At 39.5% G+C, this 22584-nt stretch overlaps 1 protein-coding gene across 1 annotated transcript in view; it reads right to left on the bottom strand.

Annotated features, from left to right (window-relative positions):
* CDH17 (cadherin 17, LI cadherin (liver-intestine)) overlaps positions 1–22584 on the bottom strand; it is a 59939-nt gene that overhangs the window by 20117 nt on the left and 17238 nt on the right. Inside the window, exons 9-12 of the mRNA XM_006884627.1 lie at positions 18651–18866; positions 15213–15289; positions 12939–13130; positions 779–1023 (exon numbers count right to left, since the gene is read on the bottom strand). Coding sequence (XP_006884689.1) covers positions 779–1023; positions 12939–13130; positions 15213–15289; positions 18651–18866 — 730 coding nt within the window. The remainder of the gene's footprint in view (positions 1–778; positions 1024–12938; positions 13131–15212; positions 15290–18650; positions 18867–22584) is intronic.

The following is a 22584-nucleotide window of genomic DNA, read 5'->3' as shown; positions in this document are numbered from 1 at the left end:
GCACTGAACTAGAATAGCTTCTTTATTCAACTTTACCTACTTCTAAAAGGTAAGCTCAGTTCAGTTGAAATGAAATATTTGTCCATTGTTTTCTTCCAAAATAATTTGAGTGGTCAATAGTTATTGAATAAAGCCACAATAAGTGAAAATATCCAGAAGAACCATACTGCCTTTCCACATCTTCCCTGCTGCATCAAAATGGCCCTACCCCATCCCGACAGGCTCAGCATTAACCTCCCCAGGATGGGTATAGAATGAGAATGAGCTAGGACACTTTTGTACCCTTGATCTAGATGCCTCCCCTCACCTTGCCAGATGGCTAAGCCTTTAGTTCAGTGTTTGACTCATTTCCCTGTTTGGACCTCTGGTCCATCTTAGGTCTAAAACTCTTCACCAAGGCCAACCCACATGATTGATTCACACATTAGGTTTAGCCGTGGTCAGTCCGTCCTTGGGAGATAGATCCCCTCTCCTGACCTGAGACTTTTGTTATAAGTTGCCTGGAATAGAAGCAGGGTAGTGCCTCCCATTCACCAAAGCCTGGATCCTCGGAGAGCAAGAACCACCCACGAAAATAACGCTCCACTGGGGTACTGATACTTCCTTGAACCAAGGCCAAGTTCCATGTGCACTGGAACACAGTGTTTTCAATTGCCAGCTATTTCACTAGAGAAGAGTCTTGGAGTCAGGCCAGTCCCTCTGCCCCTCCCAGCCCTGTCTTCCTTCACAATGGCATTGGTTGTGGCATGCAACAGTGCCCAGCACTCTTCTCCTTTACCTTATCTCCAGACCTTCTGGATCCTTGGCAGTCACGTTGCCCAAGTAAGTGCCTATTGTCACATTCTCAAAGACTTTTGCTTGGAACATTTGTTGAGAAAAAAGGGGTGGTTCATTCACATCTGTCACAATAAGTCTGAGCGTGGCAAATGAACTGTCGTTGTACTGTATACCAGACACTAAAGGCTCGGGATTTTCTGCCTTGAACACGATGTTGTGAACAGGTGTTGTTTCAAAATCAAGAGGCTGTGTATGGGGGGTGGGGGAGAGAGAGAGAAAAAAAAATTAATTTTGAGATATTTAAACCAAAATAACCAAAGTCATTGCTATTGAGTCAATTTTGATTCATAGTGACCCTAATGAAACTATGATTTTGATTGACTAATGGACCAGAAACCCAAATCCATTGCTATCAATTAGATGCAAAATTATGTCAAATTCCACCCCCCCCCCAACTCCATCAGATTTGCAGGGCTATAAACCTTAATGGGAAGAGACTGCCTCAATGTTCTCCCATGCAGTGGTTCAAATTGTTAATCTTCTGGTTATCAACTTTGGATGATTGTTTTTGTTGATGTTGTTAGGTGCAATCAAGTTGACTTCGACTAATAGAGATCCTACAAACAACAGATCTGAACCTTCCCCTAACTTTTACCACCCTCGTGATCTCAAGCTCATTGTTACAGACATCCTGTCTATCCATCTTGTTGAGGATGTTCTTCTCTTTCTCCAAACCTTCACCTTTCCCAGAATGAGGTCTCTTTCCAAGAACTGTCCCCTCCAGACTATATGTGCAAAGTATGTGAGATGAAGTTTCACCAATCTTGTCTCTAATGAGTACCTTGGTTGCACTTTCTCCAACACACATTTGTTTATTCTTTTGGCAGCCCATGGGATATTCAGCACTCCTCTTCAATACCACAATTCAAAGGCATTTATTCTTCTCTCATCCTTATTCATTGTCCAACTTTCAGATGCATAACTAATTTTTCAGAAACAATTGAAAAATCCATGGCTAGGATCAGGTGCACCTTAAGTCTTCAAACTGGCAATGATTGTTGTTGTTGTTGTCAGGTGCCATCGAGTTAAGTATGACTTACAGTAAACCCTGTCCTATCCTGTGCCATTGTCACCATATTTGACATTCCATAATGGACAATTATTGACTTTCTAAAAATAGTCACTCCTTATGCTATTTGGAAAACTCTCACTCAGAGCAACAATTCTATAGCCAATGTCAGCAAAAACCTGCTACGTGGAGAAATGATAAAAGATTTGTGAAGAGTCTTCACACCAGGACTCATCAGAGCTTTTAATATGTTGACATGTTTTATAACTCTCCAACGAGAGAAAATAGAAGCAGTACTCTTTAAATGTATTTATTAATAGAATAATATTACTCATTCATTTCTTCAGAAGAAATTCATTGTACAATATGTTATTGTTGTTGTTATTGAGAGACTTGGAGTCGGAACTGGCCCATAACTTACCCTCTAGCAGGTTTTCAGAGATAGTTAATCACACAGGAGGAAACTGACCATCTCTCTGAGCAATATGGTAGATGCTGGAAATAACATTCAAGTGTATTTGTCAAAAGTTCCTAGGTGGTACAAAAAAGTGAATGTACTTGGTTGCTAAATCAAAAGGTTGGGGTTTCAAATCCATACAAATGTGCCTCAGAAGAAAGCTAGGTAATCTACTTCTGAAAATTCAGATGCTGAAAATCCTATACATCTCAGTCCCACTCTGACATATATGCAGGTGCTGTGAGTTGGAATCAACTAGATGACGAGTGGTTTTTTATATTTGTGAGTTACAGAGATCTAGTCTCCTGGTTGCCTGGCACACTGGTAGACATATTTTAATGAGGATAGTTCTCTGAAGACAGTTTGGAGAATTCTTATATGTTATTGTTGTTGTTGATTGCCATGGAGTTGAACACAACTTACAGTGACCCTATGAACAAAAGGCCTGAAGCCTTTCTTATAACTATCGTCATTTATCAATGTTTATAGAGTTTCCAGAGGCATATTGTTCAGGAAGTGGATGCCACTCCTGCTTCCAAAAATTCTTATATAGAAATTTGAAATCTATGGGTGCTCTGGAGGCCTAGTGGCAAGAAGCTGCACTGCAATCCCAGAGGCCCACAGTTTGAATCCATCAGATGCTCTGCTGGAGAAGGAGGGACAATCTCCGCCTGTACCAGTCAGATCCAATGTGACGGTACACACACACACACACACACACACACACACACACACCTTTTTTAAAAAATTTAAAAATTTTTTAAAAAGAGAAATTTGAAATCTAAAGATTTTTAAATTTCCATATTGATCTTGGAAAATATATGAGATATAAACTGGACAATAGGGATATTATAAGGAGAATAATTTTCTGGAGGACCTTAAAAGCTAAGACACAGAAATAGACTTTAAAGTCCTTGAGAAAGCAGAAGAGGTGAGCAGAGACAGAACAAAAAGTGTGTGTATACTCTGCCCTCCTTCCAGACTTGTGTTGCACAGACCCAGGATAGAAAATCAAGAGACCATTGTTAATTTAGCATGGGGAAGAATATCCCTACAAACAACAGATGTGAATTCTGGCCAGTTGAGGCTATTCAAGAAAGAATTGTCTCAAAAACACAATAAATTCCCAACTTGGGAGGTTCTCTTTCTATCAAAACGAATACATGACCAGCTAGCACAGACCATGTTTATTGTTGGCTGAAAGTTGAAGAAATGAGACAGTATGCCTGGGAAAGAGTAGCAGCTTGTGTCAGGGGAATCGCACAAGTGAGGCAGTGAGGAAGTGAGAGAAGACTGCGTATGTAAGGCAAAAAATTCAGACCTTACCCTTGACAAGCAGAGAAAAATGTTTCAATACAAGACTGACATGGTCTTATTTCCGTTTTAGGGAAATAATTCTTGTAGCTGCCATGTAAGTGAAAGATGATGCCGTGGGTTCATTGTGCTCCCCCGAAGCATGTGTCAGCTCAGTAAGGTCATTTTCCCAGCAGTTTGCGGTTGTCCTCCATTTTGGGATCTAATCAAAGTATCTATTTTTTTAATATGTGGTAAATCCTAACCTCTACATGTTAACGAAGGCTCCTTGGTGGTACAATGGCTAAAACATTTAGCTCCTAGCCAGAGAGTCAGCAGTTCAAACTCCCCAGTTTCTTCAAGGAAGAAAGATGCAGAAGTCTGCGTCTGTAACGATTTAACATGATACGGGCAGTTACGCTCTGTGGAATAGGATCACATCTGAATTAACTGCAAACAGGCTTGGTTGGGGGTTTTATATATTAGTAAGGAAGGATTAGGATGAATTTTTTTTTTCCTTAAGACGAAACCTTACAAGAGGGTCTGACTCGAGTTTACCCTTGCTCAAGATACGCCCTTATTCAAATCATACCTTTTATCTTACACGAGACAAAAGGAGAGCAAAGCACATAAGGAGGAAAGACTGACTAGTATTAAGAGAGAACAGCCTGGAGCGGACTCCGGGATTCTGTACTGAGCGTCTTGTAGCACAGGGGAGGAAGCCTGATCCCTTGGAGATATCCAAGAATGTCAAACCCACAGATGACATGAGAAGACAGGTACCCTTCTTTAGAGCCAACAGCATGATTTTACACTTCTAGCATCTGTAACTATGTGAAAAAAACACTTTTGCTTGTAAAAGTTATCCACTTGTGGGATTTTCACTATAGCAGCACCAGGTAACAGGGAGAAGTTCTGGTGGTCTAGTGGGTAAGGAACTACACTGTCAACTCAAAGGCACCTAGTTCTAATCCACCAGCTGCTCCATGGAAGAAAGATAAGCAAATTCTTCCCATGCAATTTATTGCCTCTGAAAACCTGCTGAAGGGTCAGCCAACTCAACAGCACATAACAGAAACAACAAGATAAATAAGACACATGAATTTGAGAAAGATGTGGATTGGGGAGGGAAACCAGATATGAGTGTTAAATACTTGCTTAACAGCTTGATAAGACTTTGCCAACTATGCAACAAATAAACAAAACCATGTTCAATCCAGTCATGGTGGCCCCACATGTTAAAGTAGAACTCTACAAGATCTACCTCTTGGCTGTAATCTTTACAGAAGCAGGTCATAGGATCTTTCTTCCTCAGAGCCATTGGCTAAATTCTTACTTCTAAATTTTGGATTAACCACCAAGCACAAGTCACCCAGAGGCCTGACTGAATGTAAGAACAGAGGGGTAAAAAAATTAATTGGCCTGCTTAACTTCTACAACTAGAAAAACATGGCACCAATCTCCCAAGGAAAGAATTAAACGTGGGGAAAACAAAATAAATAGATGATTATTAGCAGAACCTAATCAGAGAGAAGCATTGACCATCTTCCATGACACAGGGATAATGCCTGCAAAATCAAGTCAACAGACCATTCCAGCCTCTTGGGATGGACTTGGGTCCCATCTGCTGCAAAATATTTATTAAATAAACTGGTATTTAATAAATAAACTGGTATTTAATAAATAAACGGATATTTATATCACAATTTCTCTTCTTCACACAACTGCTTCAAAGGTCAACTCCAGTGATTTAGATTCTACCTGGAGGCAGAGACAAAATGCTAAGGGATCAGGCTGATACCTGGGGATATTTAACATTTTTACTAATGTTTGAAGATGGGGCAAAAGTGTGCACATTAGTTTCCCAGATGACTCACAGGCTGGTTGAAAAATACGTCATGAACTGAGAACACAAAATCACCAGACTTTCCAGAGAAGAGACAGATATTATTTTAATTAAAAAGAATGAAACTATAAACGTCAAACTTAGTAGTGGCAGGAAATGGGTTTCCAGGAAGGTTACAGATGAGGCAGGCAGGTCTAAAAAAAATAGCCTTTTTGTTCCTGACGCCACTGCAGTCCTGGGGACAAAAGGATTTGTCACAGCACTGACCAGAGCTCTGGGAAGCAGTAAATACAGAGGAAAGAAAGCATTTCCAAAATGTTGTGTTGTTACTGTTATTGTTGGTGCTGTCGAGTCAAGTATAACTCATAGCAACCCTCTGAACAGCTGAACTAAATCTGTCCTATCCTGTGCCATCCTCAGACAGAGTAGAGCCCATTGCGGTAGTCACTGTGTCAATTTGCCTGAATGAGGGTCTTCCTCTACTTCACTATCCCTCCGCCCTTCCCAGCATCATGTCCCTCTGTAAGGAATAGCCCCTCCTAGCAACATGCCTAAAGTATGTAAGGTGAAGCCTCATCATCCTTGTCTCTAAAGAGCACTCCAACTTCACCCTCTCCGAGATATACTTGGGGTTTTTTTGCCATCCGTAGGATGTTTACTGTTCTTCTCCAACACCACAGCTCAAAGGCGTCAATTCTTCTACTGTCATTCTTAATTATTGTCCAGATCTCAGATGAATAGCAGGTGATTAGAAAGACCATGGCCTGGATCAGACCCACCTTAGTTTTCAAACTGACATAATGATTTGTTATTGTTGTTATGTGCCATTGAGTTGCCTGCAATTCATAATAACCCTATGTACTACAGCCCTAAACCTTGCTCTATCCTTTGCCAATTTTATTGTCTCCAACACACCACCTCCATTACCCCAGTCACTGAATCAATCCAACTCATAGAGGGTCTTCCTCTCCTGCGCTGCCCCTCCATCTGCCCAAGCATGATGTCACTCTTCAAGGACTGGTCCCTCCTTACAACATGTCCAAAGTACGTCAGACAAAGCTTCAGAATCCTCGCCTCCAAGAAGCAGCATGTTTTCACCCTCTCCAGGATTAACCTGGTTATTCTCTTAGCAGTCCATGGTATATTCGATACTTTTCTCCTACACCACAGCTCAAAGGCATCAATACTTCTTCTATTGTCCTTTCTTTGGAGAGGTCCCTAACTACAGATTTTCCCAGGGCAATGTGTCTCCTTATTTACTGACTGATGGTTGAAAATTGTAGATCCAAGTAAGATGAAGTTGTTGACAGTTTCAATCTCTTCTCCATCCATCATGATGTTGTTTATCAGTCTAGTGGGAGGAATCTTTGTTTTCTTGACATTGAGATGCAATTCATATTGAAGGCTGCATTCCTTGAACCCCTGCAACCAAGTGTTTCTAGTCATCCTCTCTTTCAGCAAGCAATGTATTCAGTCCTAAATCAGTAGGAATTCTTGGATGATTCAAATGATTATTACTATTATTATTATTATTAATTATTTATTATTATTATTATTCTTGTTGTTGTATGTCAGTATATTTCTTCTGTCTACCTGTCTCAGATATTTGTTGTTGTTATCATTCAGCTTACTGATTAACAAAAAGGTTTGCAATTTGAATCCACCTAGGAGTGCCTCTGGAGAAAAATCTGGCCATCTGCCTAGGAAATTTTCAGCCACTGAAAATCTTATGGAGTACAGTTCTTCTCTGATAAATATGGGGTCAACTCCACTGCAATATGTCACTTGTGAAACATCACTAGAGTAATAATTTCCAGGCCTCACTCCCAAAGACCTGGATCAGCAATCCCAGTTGCATATCATTGCTGTTGTTGTTAGGTGCCTTGAGCTGACTTTGCCTCATCTGGCAACCTAAGTTGTTGTTGTTAGGTGCCATTGAGTATGACTCATAGCAACTCTGTGAACAACATAACTGAACCCTATCCTATCCCATGTCATTCTCACAATCTGACACACTTAAATCCATGCTGCAGTCACTATGTCAATTCACCTGGTCTAGGGTCTTCCTTTTGGCCCCCTGAAGGGCTAGGGGAAATCATACTGATCCCAGAGGTAGAAAGCTTGGCTTCTAGCTCTTTCTTTAACTAGAATTAAGATCAAGCCTAACACTTATTGAACTTACTGTCTACTGGATAAGATATTAAAACCTATGTATGTATTTGTTTTTTCATTGACAGAAATGCAAATAGGTCTACTGACTTGGATTTGCAAATGAAATCTCAGTTCCACAGAAAATGATGCACGTGGTTTAACAAGACTTGTTCTTGCTTACGTTCTGTGATTCTCATCTAGGGAGATCTAGTGGTGGGTTGTTGTTGTTGGGTGTCATAGAGTTGACCATGATTCATAATGATCCCATGAACAATAGATATGAACCTTGTCCTACTCTGTACCATCCTCATGATCTCTGATATGCTCAAGCTCATTGTTACCAGACTCTGGTCTTCCTCACTTTCCAGTGGTGGCACTTTTCCAGAAAAGGTGGCACTCCACCTTTTCCAGAATGATTTCTCTTTTCAAGGACTGGCTCCTCTTAATAATGTGCCCAAAGTAGTGAGAAGTTTGACCATTCTTGTCTCTAAGGAGTTAGGTTGGCTGCAATTCCTCAAAGACAGACTCATTCCAGGGGAGCTCTGGTGGCCTAGTGGCAAGAAGCTGCACTGCACTCCCAGAGGAACACGGTTCGAATCCACCAGATGCTCTGCCGGAGAAGGAGGCGCAATATCCTCCTGTACCAGTCAGATCTGATTTGACGGTACACGCACACAAAAATAAAAATAAAAATAAAAATAAAAAAATTTTTAAAAAAAAAAGACAGACTCATTCCTTTAACAGCTCACAGGGTACTTAGTACTCTTCTCCAACATCACAATTCAAAGGCATTGATTCTTCTTCTTGAATTTTTTTTCTTCCTTCATTTTTATTCAATGTCCATCTTTCAGACACATAAGAAGCAACTGAAAATACCATGACTCAAAACCAGTAAATCTTAATCTTTAAACTGACATTGTTGCTCTTTCACATTTTGGAAAGGTACTTGACTGCTGATTTTTCCACTTCAACATGCCTTTTGATTTAGGATCAAATAGGGACTTGTGCTGCTAACTCAAGGGCTCTGATCCTCTGGCAGCTCAAATTCACCAGCAGCTTCATGAGAGAAAAAATGAACACTCTCCTCCTGGGTAAATATGCAGCCTCAGAAATCCAATGGAGAGTCAACTATGAGTCAGTTCCAATTCCAGAGCAACGAGTTTGAGTTGAGATTATTGTCTACTTTTAATCATCTGTATACTGGAATTCTTTAGCATCTCTTCATCTTTTAAGAAGTTGCTGTGATTTTACCACTAAGTTTTTGTGGTTGCCAAGGAAGTGCTACTTGGTTCAGACCAACCAGCTACTCCGTAAGAGAAAGATGAACAATCTCCTCCTGTGTCATTTACTGCTTTTGAAAACCTGTTGGAGAGTCAGCTGTGGGTCAGCACCAACTTGACGATACACAGCAGCAACAACAACCATTTCATACTTTTTTTTCCAAATAAAAAACCCTGAGGCCTATGAGGTTATATCATTTCTCTAAGATCATAGAACCAATACATGACACTATAAACCATAAGGGGTGTCAGAGCTGGAGTCAAGTCCTCTCAGCCTTGCCATCAATTTGTAGGGTTACCTGACTGTACCTCTCTTGGGCCTGAACCTCATTATGCAGAGGGTGGCATCTTTCTCCCCTAACTTCATCAGACTCAGTGTTAGAAGAAAGGGGCATGTATGCAGAATTGCCTTGTGACATGCAATGGGCTGAGGTTACATTACATGGGTTCTACTATTAATTTTATCTGAGATGAACAAATTTGCAAGGGTCTAAGAAACTGTTCAGTAGCACAATGGTTAAAACACTCAGCTGTTCACCAAAAAAGGTCCATTGTTCAAACTCATCAGTAGTGCTACGGAAGAAAGACATAGTAGTCTGCTTCCACAAAGATTTACAGCCCTGGAAATTCCATGGGACGGTTCTACTTTGTCCTATGGTGTGACTGCTAATTAAAGTTCACTTGATGGCAGTAGATTTGATTTTTTGATGGCAGTGGATTTGATTTTTTAAATCAGGGTTCCATATTCTAGAGTTCATTACTACAGGTCTTCAGTTAGTGGTATCTCTGTCAGAAGGTTTTTAATTGGCAAAATGACCTTGGAAAAATATCTTTTTCTGACTGGTACCCATAGTGATCAAGATGGGCATTTTGGATAAAAATGTAGTTTATCTATCATGATCACTGTCTGAAGAGGTATAAGCAATTGGCTAGTCCAGTAGCTGGTGCCATTCAGAGTTCCAGGCACTGATATTCAACAAAGAAATAAACCCTATCAAATGCGGAAATGGCAACCTCTTCAGCCGGTGATGCTGGCAAAACTGGACTGCTACCTGCAGAAAGCAGAAACAGGATCCACATCTCATACCATACACAAAAATCACTTCCAAATGGATCAGAGACCTTGGAGTAAAGCCCATAACCATCAAGTGTATAAGAGATACACTGTGATCAGGCTTAGATGGCCTAGTCTATAAAGAGAATGCCAAATACAGCAATAAATGCACAATGTGGAGAGGATAAAATTGATAAATGGGACTTCCTAAAGAGTAAATTCACATCAAAAACATTTTCCAACAGCGTGGAAAGAAAACCTACTGACTGCAAATAAACATTTAGCAATACCATTCAGACAAGGGTCTCGTATAAAAAGTTTACAGAATCCTACAGGACCTCCACAAGAAAAAGACTGATAACACAATTACAAAATGGGGAAAAGACATGGAAAGAATTTTCACAGAGAAAGATATTCAGATGTCCAACAGACACATGAAGAAATGTTCAGAATCACTGGCAATAAGAGAGATGCAAATCAAAACCACAATGAGATACCATCTTACTCCAGTAGCAGTGGCAAAGTTTAACAATATAGCAAGTAATAAACGTTGGAGAAGATGTGGCAAGATAGTAATTCTTATACATTATTGGTGAGATTGTAAAATGGTACAACTATTCTGGAAGGCAGTTTGGCATTTCCTCAAAAAGCTGAATATAAAAATTCCATATGACCCATTCTACTGCTTGGAATATACCCTGAGAAAGTGATAACTGATGCACAAACAAGGATTTGTACACTAATATTCATAGCAGCATTATTCACCATTGCAAATAACTTAGAAACAGCCCAAATATCCAACCACAATCAAACAACTTGAGAAGTCATGGTACCTTCACATGATGGAATACTACACAGCACGAGCAGGAGCAATGATTTTGAAAATTACTACCTAGCTTGGGAGAGACTGCAGAACGTTATGCTAAGTGAACTAACTCAGTCCCATCAGACAAATACTACATTAGACCACTATTGTAGAAATAGAAATATAACTAGTAAAACTCATATGAGGATCCAAATGGGGGTGAGGGTAGAAGCAGAGGGATGAGGATGGACAAGGAGGTAATGGTGGGGTCCCACAATCCAATGGGTAGAGGAAGGGGTGGGTAAATAAAATGGAAAAGATCCATTTTTTACGAACTTTGTAAGTAAAATAGCATAAAATAAAACTTTTTTTTAAATAAAAAAAAGAATTCAGATATTCTGGAGGACATTTTGCTGAGTAAACTAACTTGACCTTCTAAGGATAAATATTGCATTGGACCTTTATTGTAAAAACAAAAGGATAACTAGTAAAACATGTATAGAGATGCAAGTGTGGAAGGGGTGGGAACAGAGAGGTCAGAGTGGACAGGGGGAAAAAATCAAAGGGTCGCACCATTTGGTGGGTGGAAGGGTGGGTAAGGGAAACGGGAAAGATCCAGCAAGGATCTGGAAAGACAGGGTAATGATGGGTATGGCTTGATGGTGAATGATTTTATAACACATAATGAATAAGAATGACTATATGAAACAAAATGTGAATGAAGGATAGTGTGAAACACAATGTACACAAACTTTGTATGCAAATCAATGTAAAATTAAATAACTTTTTTTTTTAAATCAGGTATGCATCGCAAAAGAGGAGTAGGTTAAGGAATTGGGGAGGGAGTAGAAATCCTGTGTAAAGAAGCAAAGAAATACTAAGTAAATTTTCCTCTAGACTACACAACCCTTGCAGTGGAAGAGATAAGAGCCAGAGAGTTGAACAACATTATCCCATATGAAAGTTTGGGGAGAGGGTTGAAATAAAATTATAAGCTTGCCTATAAATCTTAATGAGAAACCGGCAATTTTCCAGTCCTTATTCTAAAAGTGTTTATAGAAGATTTTTATGTAAGACCTTAAGAATTAAATTTGTGAGTTTGTGTGTTGTTGTTGCTGTTATCAGATGCCATTGATCCAATTTTGACTCATAGTCACCCCATCTACCGCAAGTCAGAATCCTGACCCAGCAGGTGCCAACCTCACACTGTCCACCGTGCGTAAGTAAGCCCATTGTTAGAGTCACGGTCAATCCGTTTTGTTGAAGATCTTCTCCTCCTTTGCTGCCTCCCCACCTTTCCTAGCATGATGTCCTTTTCCAAAGACTGAACACTCCTGACAATGTGGCCCAAGTATGCAAGACAAAGTCTCACCACTTTTGCCTCAAGGAGCAGCTTGCTTGCACTTCTTTCAAGACACATCTGTTCATTCTTCTGGCAGCCTGTGGGATATTCAATATCCTTCATCAATACCACGATTCAAGACATCCATTCTTCTTTGGTTTTCTTTGTCCACTGTCCGACTTTCATGTGCATAGGAAGCAATTGAAAACACTATGGCTTGAGTCAGGAGAGGTCATAGGAGTAATGCAGAGAAATGACCACATTTGCAATGGGGGAATAAAACTCTGTAAGGCCAAGTGAACCCCTCCAAGGTTGCTACATAAAGCAAATAAATCTAAAAACCTTTCCATTAAATCTGAATTTCAGGGGAGCTCTGGTGGCCTAGTGGCAAGGAGCTGCAACTACAATCCCAGAGGCGCACGGTTCGAATCCACCACATGCTCTGCCAGGGAAGGAGGGACAATCTCCTCCTGTACCAGTCAGATCTGATTTGACGGTACATTCACACACACACACACACACACACACACGTCTGAATTTCAGATAAACAATGAACAGTTTTTGTTTTTTAAAGCCTCCATGTATTCCATGCAAGCAACATTTGAAGCACATGTTTATTAAGCAATTTTTGTTTATTTGAAATTCCAGTTTAACTGGGTGTCTTATAGTTTATGTGACAACCTTAACTTCTTCTTCAAAGGTTACTTGGCCTTCTGTTTTTCAAGATGACAGGAATGATGGGTCACATTCTAAGAGTCATTGACACCAGTGCTAATCCAGCACTTCTGTTTAGAGACCCTCCAGTGATCACAAGCATGTTAATACACAAAGAGACAACTTCCACTAGGCAGACTGCTTCCTTACCTTTTTAATCTTGACATATCCAGCATTGGTACTGGGATCTGTGTCAATCTCTAGTCTTCCCTCACTGTCACCTTCTATTATACGGTACAGGATTTTAGAACTCCCAGTAAAAGGCTCATCAGCATCAGTGGCCTGAATGGTTAAGATGGTAGTGCCAACACGTGTGTCTTCAGCAAGAGTCAAGTTCCCATACTAAGGAGGAAATAATGAGAATGTTTATTGTCATCAAACAAAACTGTCAAAGGACAAGCTAGTCTGTTTGGTGCTAAAATCGAAATCATCATTGTTTATATCAATGTTTATCAAATGTGTTTCTCTGGTTAGGGAATTATTGAACTTGACTTTTACATCAGTAATACTCAAGGCTGATGCACATTTAACCCAGGAATACAGCTGTGTTCAGAGAGCTACTGTCAAAATCCTAAAACAGATTTTCCCCTCTCTTGCCTGATCTGCTTAGTAACTATTATAATTATTTTAATTATGTAATAATAATGACATAAACAAACACAATGTAGATACTTTTTAAACACATTATACATTATTTTAATTAATTCTTAAATCATTCAAGACACACTGAAATGATTAAACTTTGGAGTCAAACAACTTGTGTATGACTCCTAGGGCTAGCCATTAATTAGTTGAGGGACTTGAAGCAAGTTCATTTCTTTAAGTATCAGACTCATCATCTGTCTAATGAAGAGAATAAGAATAGAATCTGCTTGATGTTTGCAACAAAAGTTAAAATAAATAATGCATGTAAAACCTTTGAATTCTTGCCACATAGTAACTGCTCAATAAAATATGCAAAAAAATACTCTAGAAATTCATTATATTATCATGTCTATTTTACCCAGATGAAGAAGTTACATCCATCCAGGATGACGCATATAAGTCACAAAGTTAAATTCAAATGCATATTCAAATGAACAAACTCCAAAGCCTCATTGGCCAGCACCATCTCCCAGTCTCTACTGAAGATCCCTCAGGTCATCTTGGCATCCTGATCTTAGATATGATGACAGGTGGGGCCCAGGGGAGGACCAGAGTAATGAGAGGAGGCTCAGTCTACCTGTATAACCAAATTTGAACTCTAAGCTCTGACGCTCACATCTCATGCTATTCCAAACCAGGATTCATATCCTCAATCTTAGAAACACCAGCTAATGCAGAGAAATCATCAATGAGGGAAGAATAAAGGCCTCAGGAGACTGGGGACTAGAAAGAAGACTATTTCATGCTTGCTTAACCTCAGTGCCTGTTAGACAAGTTGCGTCCAGTCACACCTCTTACTGCCTTAAGTTTGCTCATAAATCAATTCCCTTTCTTTGTCATGGTCTTGTCCTATTTTGATTTATGAATGTCTTCACAGGACTCTGGGCTGTCTCACAATTGGCTTCAGACATGATATAACAATTTAGTTAAATGAGATTCTCTCTGCTTCAAAAGAAACAAATAGAGACATTCCTTTTCAGAAACGCAGTGATAAAACTACCAATAAGCTTAAAATTCACACCAATAATAATAGACATTTGTGTGTTTTCTTGATGCTTTAAACTGGTCTTTTTCTTAGATTCTAACCAATTCCCCTAATATTTGCAGGCATCTTGAGCCGTTTTCTTTGGCTCATGTTAAAGTTTTAGGGTTTTTCTTGTTTTCTTTTCCTCTTATGCAATTACTGGCCAGTGAGTTTCAATTTTAATACTCCAAATACTAAGGATTTTATAATACTAAAAATGCCATTTGAGGCCTTCCAATAATCTATTTATCATCTCAATGTGCACAAAATTTATAGCAACAAACTGTAAATGGTCATACAAATTTTTAATTTTAAAAAGTTTGTGGTTGTAATTTTTAACCAGTTCTAGGTATATAAATAAGCTGTGACTAGAGTTTATGACCAGATATTCTCAGATATTATAACAATGAGTATTGTTCTTAGGAGATTTCCACAGACAATGGTGTCTGGGCTTGTTACTGGTACGTTTTCCAAGGCGACCTGTGAAATGTGGAATTTTAGTGGATAGAGAGTTGTGCTGCAACCCAAAGGTGGGTGGTTTGAACCCACCAACCATTCCCAGGAAGGAAGATGGGCAGTCTCCTCCTATGTGGTTTACAGTCTCTGAAAACCCTTTGGAGAGTCAGTTATGAATCAATTCTGCTTTGATGGTGGTGAGGTGAGTTCAGTTGAGTCTGTGTCTTTCTTAAGCAGCAAGTATAAATCAAGTCATATAAAAAAAAGAGGAAAAAAGGTGAAAAGTAACAACTACTCACATTTGATTTTTGAAAGATAGGGATCTCATCATTGATATCAATGACATTGATTTGCACAAGGCAGAGGGTCGTAAAATCTGAAAATCAAAGTTGTAGACATTGTCACTGAAAATTAAACATTAAAATTAGAAGCCTGTTTGAAAAGCATTAGTGAGGTAATGGTTACAGCTACAATTATGCAGTTGGTAAACAATTTGTGTGAGGAAATGATTCCTCCTTTCCCCCTTCTCACCCTCCTTCACTATCTATACATATAAGCTTTGAGGAGTCACCAACGGGTGACATTCTGGGCTCCATTGTCTTCTGGTTGTCTCCAGCCTAAGTAAGGACTGTTCCTGACAAAGTTGGGGTGTGTGTGAACAGCCTTTCTTCTCTGACTAGTAAAGCTTACGTAGCCTCAAAGCCTTTGTAAGTCCAGCCTTCCAGAAGGCCTTTCTTGACCAGCTCAGCCTTCTGTTTCTTTCTCGGAACATACCCAGCACATACTTGACAGCTCTTCTGCGTGAAGCTATAGAAAAGAAATTGAAGGGTATCTCTAGCCTCTTCTCCAAATGAAGGAGGCAATGATACAAGCCATCCCCTTCAAAGCACCATGTATACATGGCCAACCTGTTCATAGAACCAAGAAAACGAGCACAGGCTTACTGCTTAGGTGAGGTGAATGTGACCATTCAAAGACCAAGTCAGGGAGGTAGGTTCAATCTGGGCTCCAGATAAGCATGAGGTGTTTTAGGGATGTAGGTGCTGGGAGATTAGATCACAGCAAGAGGACAAATATCCAGGACAAGGAGCAGAAAGGAAGAGAAAATAGAAAAGGTACTCTTCCTTGGGGTAGCCATTATTATAAACATGGATACTACAATTATATAATGCCAGGAAGAGGATCCATAGGGTTGAATGGGTTGAATACACTGGGTATGTTCAGAGAAGGAAAGATGGTGGCTGACCCGATCAGAGAAAGCTTTTTGGAAGGATAGTTTTGCATTGGGCTTTGGAATTTCTACCCTGGGTTCTAGAATCTCAACTCTTGAATTCTGCCTCTGCCGTTTACTAGATGTGTGGGAGCTTGTATATGGCACTCTGTCTCGGTGCCTCTGCCGTCTTCTCTATAAAACGTAGGTAGGAACAGAGCCTAGAGTCTTGTTACAGCATGTATTGCTAGTGCTTTGTGTGTGCCAGGCACTGCAGTTGCATCAATCATGACTACACCTTCATGATGTGGGTACTGTTATATCCCGATTTACGAAGGAGAAAGCCAGGGCACAGAGAAGTTAGAGAACTGTATCAAAGTCACACTGCAATCAGTGTTTACATGACAGTTCAACCCCATTCAATCTCTACCCTCTAGATATGCTCTCCATCAGGGATATTGGCCTTTTGAACTGTAGCAAGGGATGCCCTTGCCTTTGAGTCTCAGTCTTAATCACTTCTTCATCCTCAGTACCTTGCATAAACACTCAGTAAGTGCTTGCTGATAGAATGGATGGCTGATGTTATGAAGTGGTTGGTTCATGATGGGTGGTGATGATTCATTATGCTCATTATTGCTTAACATAATAACAAATACTAGGTCCTCAACAGTTGTCTTCTAAGATCTACATGAGGGAGCCTACTGAACACTAGCCCTCTCCAGTATATTAATGTTTAAAGGATAAGTCTCAAGTATAGAATGAAATAAGGCTCAGAATAAATTTCACAGGAACCCATTTGGCAACCTAAGAACCATAGCTAATAAATTCATGAAAGGATTGTTCACCTTTGAGTTATCTCTGAATAGGTGCATTGTTTTAAATGTGTCTGTGCATTTGAGTGTTTGCTTGAGAATTGTTTTCATCAAATTCTCAAAGACTATCGTGACCAGTAAAGATGAATAACCATTTGCTCTGAAATTTTCTAAAGAGTGAAGAATTGCCAAAAGAACAAATAAAATTAAACTTGTTGAAAGATCAATAGAAATTATAGAAGGTAGAACTCTAAAAGAGATTCATTTAGCCTTCACTTTGCTACAATACACTACTTTTGAGTCTAAAAGGGAGAATTAGGAGATTCATTTTTTTGTTCACAATCTTAATAGTGTGCCTTGAAGACTTCCAAAAAAAAAGGGATCTGACTGGAGAGATGATCCTGCAGCTGACCTGAAATGCATTGCCACATTTGCTTCTAGGTATTCCTTATGGTGGGCTGTTTCAGTAAAGGTAGCTGCAAACATAGACTCCTTCCTGAAGATATTCGTCTTTCCTGATGACCAGCTGTTGTTCGAGAGCTTGTTGAGTCTTCCTGAGTTTGCTCAGTGGTCTGGAATATTCTCACCCTTTCCTTCTTTGTCTCTTTCACTTGGGGCTCGGCTTGTACTGAAGTCTGATGGCTATCCCAGTTTTCCTTATTTCTCTCCTCATTTTCTCTCTAATAAATTTTGTGCACACTTAGTTGTATCTTAATACTTTCCTGAAAGGCTGGGACCAACACAACAATGTTGCCAGCATTACAAGTTCACCCTCTATAACTTTGGCCTTTATAGTAATAGTAGGGTTGGCAAAGAATAATTGGATATACAAATGACTTCCAAAGGACAAATTTATCTCAGAAGAAGTAAAGCCAAAGTGTCCCTTAGAAGCAAGAGTGGTAACATTTTGTCTCATGTACTTTGGGAAGGGGCCTGTTCTTGAAAAAGAATATGGTGTTTGGAAAGGTAGGTCAGCCAACAAGAAGAACGTCAAGGAGGTAAGTTGACATAGTGACAGAAATAATGATGACTTATGCACAGGAGAGATTGTAAGTGTGGTGTGAGATTGGGCAGGGTTTCATTCTATTGTAAATAGTGTAGATAGGGATCAGAGTCAACAGGAAGGCACTTAAAACCAATTTCTAACATTGAGCCAATACTAATTCTGTGTTCCATGTGTGTTCTGCATAAAAACTAAAGAATTCTTCAATGACTTTATCTTCTAATATACCTTAGAATAAAATACCCTGGCAAGTAGTAAGGGGCCTCTGGTGGCAGAGTCTATAAGGAGTTGTACTGTCAACCCAAGTGCTCTGCTTCTCTGCAAATCAGAATCCACCTGGAGTTCTTGAGGCAAAGATGGACAATCTTCTCTTGTACCATTTATAGCCTTGGACACTCAACAGAAGGTCAGTCATGGGTTGGTTCCAACTCAACAATAATGTTTGGTTTTTTTTTAGAAGTTCTTCTTTTTTAGTTTTCTTTTTTCTTGTGTACTGTTGAATTGGATCTGACTAGCACAGGAGGAGATTGCCCTCCTTCTTCAGCAGAGAATCTGGTGGATTTGAACTGTGCACCTTCGGGATTGCAGCACAGCTTCTTGCCACTAGGCCACCAGAGCTCCCTTCAACAATAATTTTTTTAAAAAAAATAACAGGTAGTTACAAGAAGGAAAACAATATTTTTTTTACTCACACCATTTGTAGGATACTAACCACTGTCAGACACCCGCACTGTTAAGTTGTACTGAGGAGAATCTTGCTTCTTCAAGGACTGCTTAGCCAACTGTAACACTCCAGTGTGAGAAGAAACCATGAAGAGTCCATCTTTGGGAATATTGGGAGTTTGTCCGAAAATGCTGTACTTTAAAATACTACTTAGAGTGTTTTCTTCATCCATGTCATGGGCAGTAAAAGTCCCTATATTGCTACCTGTGGGGAAAGAAAGAAGAAATTTATCCATTACTCAACTCAAACTCGGACTCAATGTTGTGGAGTCAGAACTGACTCACATTGACACTCCAGTAGGTTTTTGTTTTCTTTTTTTAATATACATTTTATTTTGTATTGGTTTACAAACAAGATTAGTAGACATTGTGTTTCATTCATGTATGTTGTGCTTTCTTTATTCACATTGTGTTTCATACAATCATTTATATACACTGTGTTTTATAAAATCAATCACCATTGATCTGTGCCTACCGTTACCCCATCTTTTCAGGTCCAGATTTGATCATTTCCATTTCTTCCTACCTAGAAGAATGGATCCTCGATACCCACCCAAGGAACTCAGCTATCCTAGTGATCTTCCTCCTCCCACTTGCTACTCCTTTGTCCCCGCCTCTTCCCCTTTTGGACTTCCATACACATCTTACTAGTTATCCCTCTATTTTTACAATAATGGTCTCATGCAGTATTTGTCTTTATGCACCTGCATTAGTTAGCGTAGCATAATGCTTCCTAGAGTCTCTCATGTTATGTAATATTTTTACTAAATCATTGCTCCTTAGTGCTGTTTCAGAGGCTTTAAATTACACGAGAGGTGATTGCCTGTCTTTTTCCCAAAGATCAAATGGTGGATTTGAACTGCAGAGTGGCACCACCTTTGGGATGAAATATAAACTCTGTAATAGTATTATTTACAGGGCTTATAATAAAGAAACCACATTAAATAATTAAATACAATAATGGTTTTATAGAGTATTTGCCCTTGTGGGACTGAGTTAGTTCACTCAGTACAATGCTCTCCAGTCCCTCCCAAGTTAGGTAGTAATTTACAAAATGATTGCTCCTGTGTGCTGCATAGTGCTACATTGTATGAATGTACCAGAACTTCTCAATCCATTCGTTGTGGTTGAACATCTGGGCTGTTTCAATTTCTTGTGATGGTGAATAATGCTGCTATGAACATTGGTGTATACAATGTTTGAGCCTCAGTTCTCATTTTCTTGGGGTATATTCCAAGCAATGCATTAGCTGGGTCATATGGAATTATTGTAGAATGAGTATGGTGATCCAAGGGGGTGGGTGGCAATAGAGGGGTGAGGATGGGGGGTGGATCTTCTGTGAAAAACAATGTATTCAAACTTTGTAAATAAGTCAGTATAAAATGTAAAAAAGGAAATTAAATACATCTTGTAATAATGCATTAATCTCTTAAAATGGTTTCATAGGCTATATACTAAAAGTGGATATGAGTAGTAAACCAAGACCCTTTGATTTCTTTTAGGTCTTTGAGTCCTTTCAAGATACATTCTGTGGTTATATAAGGAGAAACCTGCTTCCTAAGGTTGCTCTGTGCAATGTTAGGAACAATCACAGAGACTGACATCATTCAGACAATAACAGAAGACAAAGGGCTATCGTGCTTCCCCTCTGCCAAGCTGCAGCTTACGATTCTAAATGTTCTATCTTGTGAGGGTCTCGGTCCAGGCAGTTCCAAGAAAAGTCAGTGGCTATGACTCAGTGTTCTACTCAGCTGTGAGCAAGTTTCATTAGGTTCTGGATCATCTTGTTCTGCGAGACTAAAATTGTAGGTCTTTTCACATGCATCAGTAGTCCTACCTTGGAGCTAAAACCTGAATACTTCCCATTTGTGAAAGATAGGTTACCCTTTCCCCTATAACTATGTGCACCCACTGATTTTCATAAAAATACATATAAACATATCTATGATGTGTCTATAATGGAAATGGGCACATACAGAGAGCCATCAAGAGCAGAAAAGAGTGTAATGGTGTAATGGCAGCTGTTATTGCAACCAAGTTACAGTTGTAGTGTGGGTGGTATTCTATGAGAAAGAAAATACCTGTATCAGAGAGTGAAAGATTTCCTACTGAATTCTGTGATCCTCTCGTGATCACAGCATAAAGGACCCTGTCCTCCTCTCACTCCAGGATAAAAAAATCTATGCATCAGTAGTACTGCGAGATTTCTTGGCTTTAGAGGTCAGGAAAATTCTGACTGGCCATTCCCCTTAGAGGGATAGGGACAGGAGGCTTTATGAAGGGACAAAGGTGTGATGTCTCTTAGTGGCAGAGGCTAGGAACGAGTGACAGTCATAGTTGATTCAGGGATACATACAGAATTCACTGGGAACATCCTGAAAGACTTTAGTGAATTAGAGTTTTATTAGGAGACTCAAGTTCCTTCTGAACGTGTAGGACCTATCAACAAGTGGAATTCAACAATTAAGGTTAGTGTTACTAAGTCTTGGACACATGGTTCCTATAAGGTTTTATAACACAATACTTCAGAGAGAGGAATGCAAGCACACTAAGGAATAATTTAGTAAAGTATTGAGGTTTTATTGGCTTATGTTTCCATCTGTGTCTATCTTCAATGGTCAAATACCTTGTCTTGTAGTTTTTTAACCTAAGTAGATAGAATAATGTTGTTATTGTTTTTATGTGCTATTGAGTTGGAAGAACCAACTCAAAACTGACCCTCTAGCAGGTTGTTAGAGGCCGTATCTTGCACAGGAGGAGATTTCCCGTCTTTCTCCCATGAAGCCAATTGTGGATTCGAACTGAGTGCTTTTGGGTTGGCAGTGCAGGTCCTTACCACTGTACCACCAGAGCTCTCAATTAATATGTATTAAGAACTCCTAACCCACCACAGCAAGATAAAGGTAAATGATCCAATTGAAAAATAAGCACAGGATATGAACAGACACTTCACCAAAGAAGACATTCAGATGGCTAACAAGCATGTGAAGAAATGTTCAAATCCCTAGCTCTAATAGAGATGAAAATCAAAACAACTAAGAGATATCATCTCACCCCAGTCAGCATAGCAAAATTTAACAGAACAGCAAGCAACAAATGCTAGCACGGTTGTGGACAAAGTGGAACCCTTATTCATTGTTGGTGGAAGTGTAAAATGGTTCAACTGCTGTGGAAAATAGTATGGTGTTTTCTCAAAACGTTGCAAATAGAGATACCATTTGACCCAGCAATTCCAATACTGGAAATATACCCTGAAGAGACCATAACCAACATCCAAGCAGATATATGCACACCTATGTTTATCGTGGTTTTGTTCATAATAGCAAGGAGATGGAAACAACCTAAGTGCCCATCAACAAACAAATGGGTAGAGAAGCTGTGGTATATTCACACAATGGAATACTACGCTGCATTGAAAAACAAGGAACTCATGCATTTTTATTCAAAATGGGTGACCCTGGAGGACATTATACTGAGTGAAGTATCTTAGTCACAAAAGGACAAATACTGCATGGTACCACTGTTGTAAAACAGGACTGACCTTGGGGTTGGGGAGAGACTGAGAAAGATGGGCTTCAATAATGTATACTGCATTGAAACAGATGAGGGAGAAACCAGTTTAAAAGGTATACATGATTAGGTATTTATGTCATGACAGGAGTCCAGAGCGAAGGCTGCATCGTGGAGTAGACCTGGGGGGAGGGTTTGTAAAACAATGAAAGAATTTTTCTTTTACTTTTCCAAGAGGGTAGTGTATTAGGGCATGGGGAGGGTTGGGAGGGAAGAAAAGTGCAACAATGAATGAATGGAAATCCAAAGTCTCTGTAAATTTTCATTGAAATTAATAATAAATTGTAAAAAACCCCAAAACCCAATGGATCATTCTACTCTGCCATGGATCACTATCAGCTTGACAGCAACTG

Source organism: Elephantulus edwardii, unplaced genomic scaffold, assembly GCF_000299155.1.
Source record: "Elephantulus edwardii isolate Elephantulus edwardi_28Jun2011 unplaced genomic scaffold, EleEdw1.0 scaffold00036, whole genome shotgun sequence".
Classification (NCBI taxonomy): Eukaryota; Metazoa; Chordata; class Mammalia; order Macroscelidea; family Macroscelididae; genus Elephantulus; species Elephantulus edwardii.
Note: the sequence above shows the minus strand (reverse complement) of the source record. Positions and strands in the feature narration are given on the sequence as shown.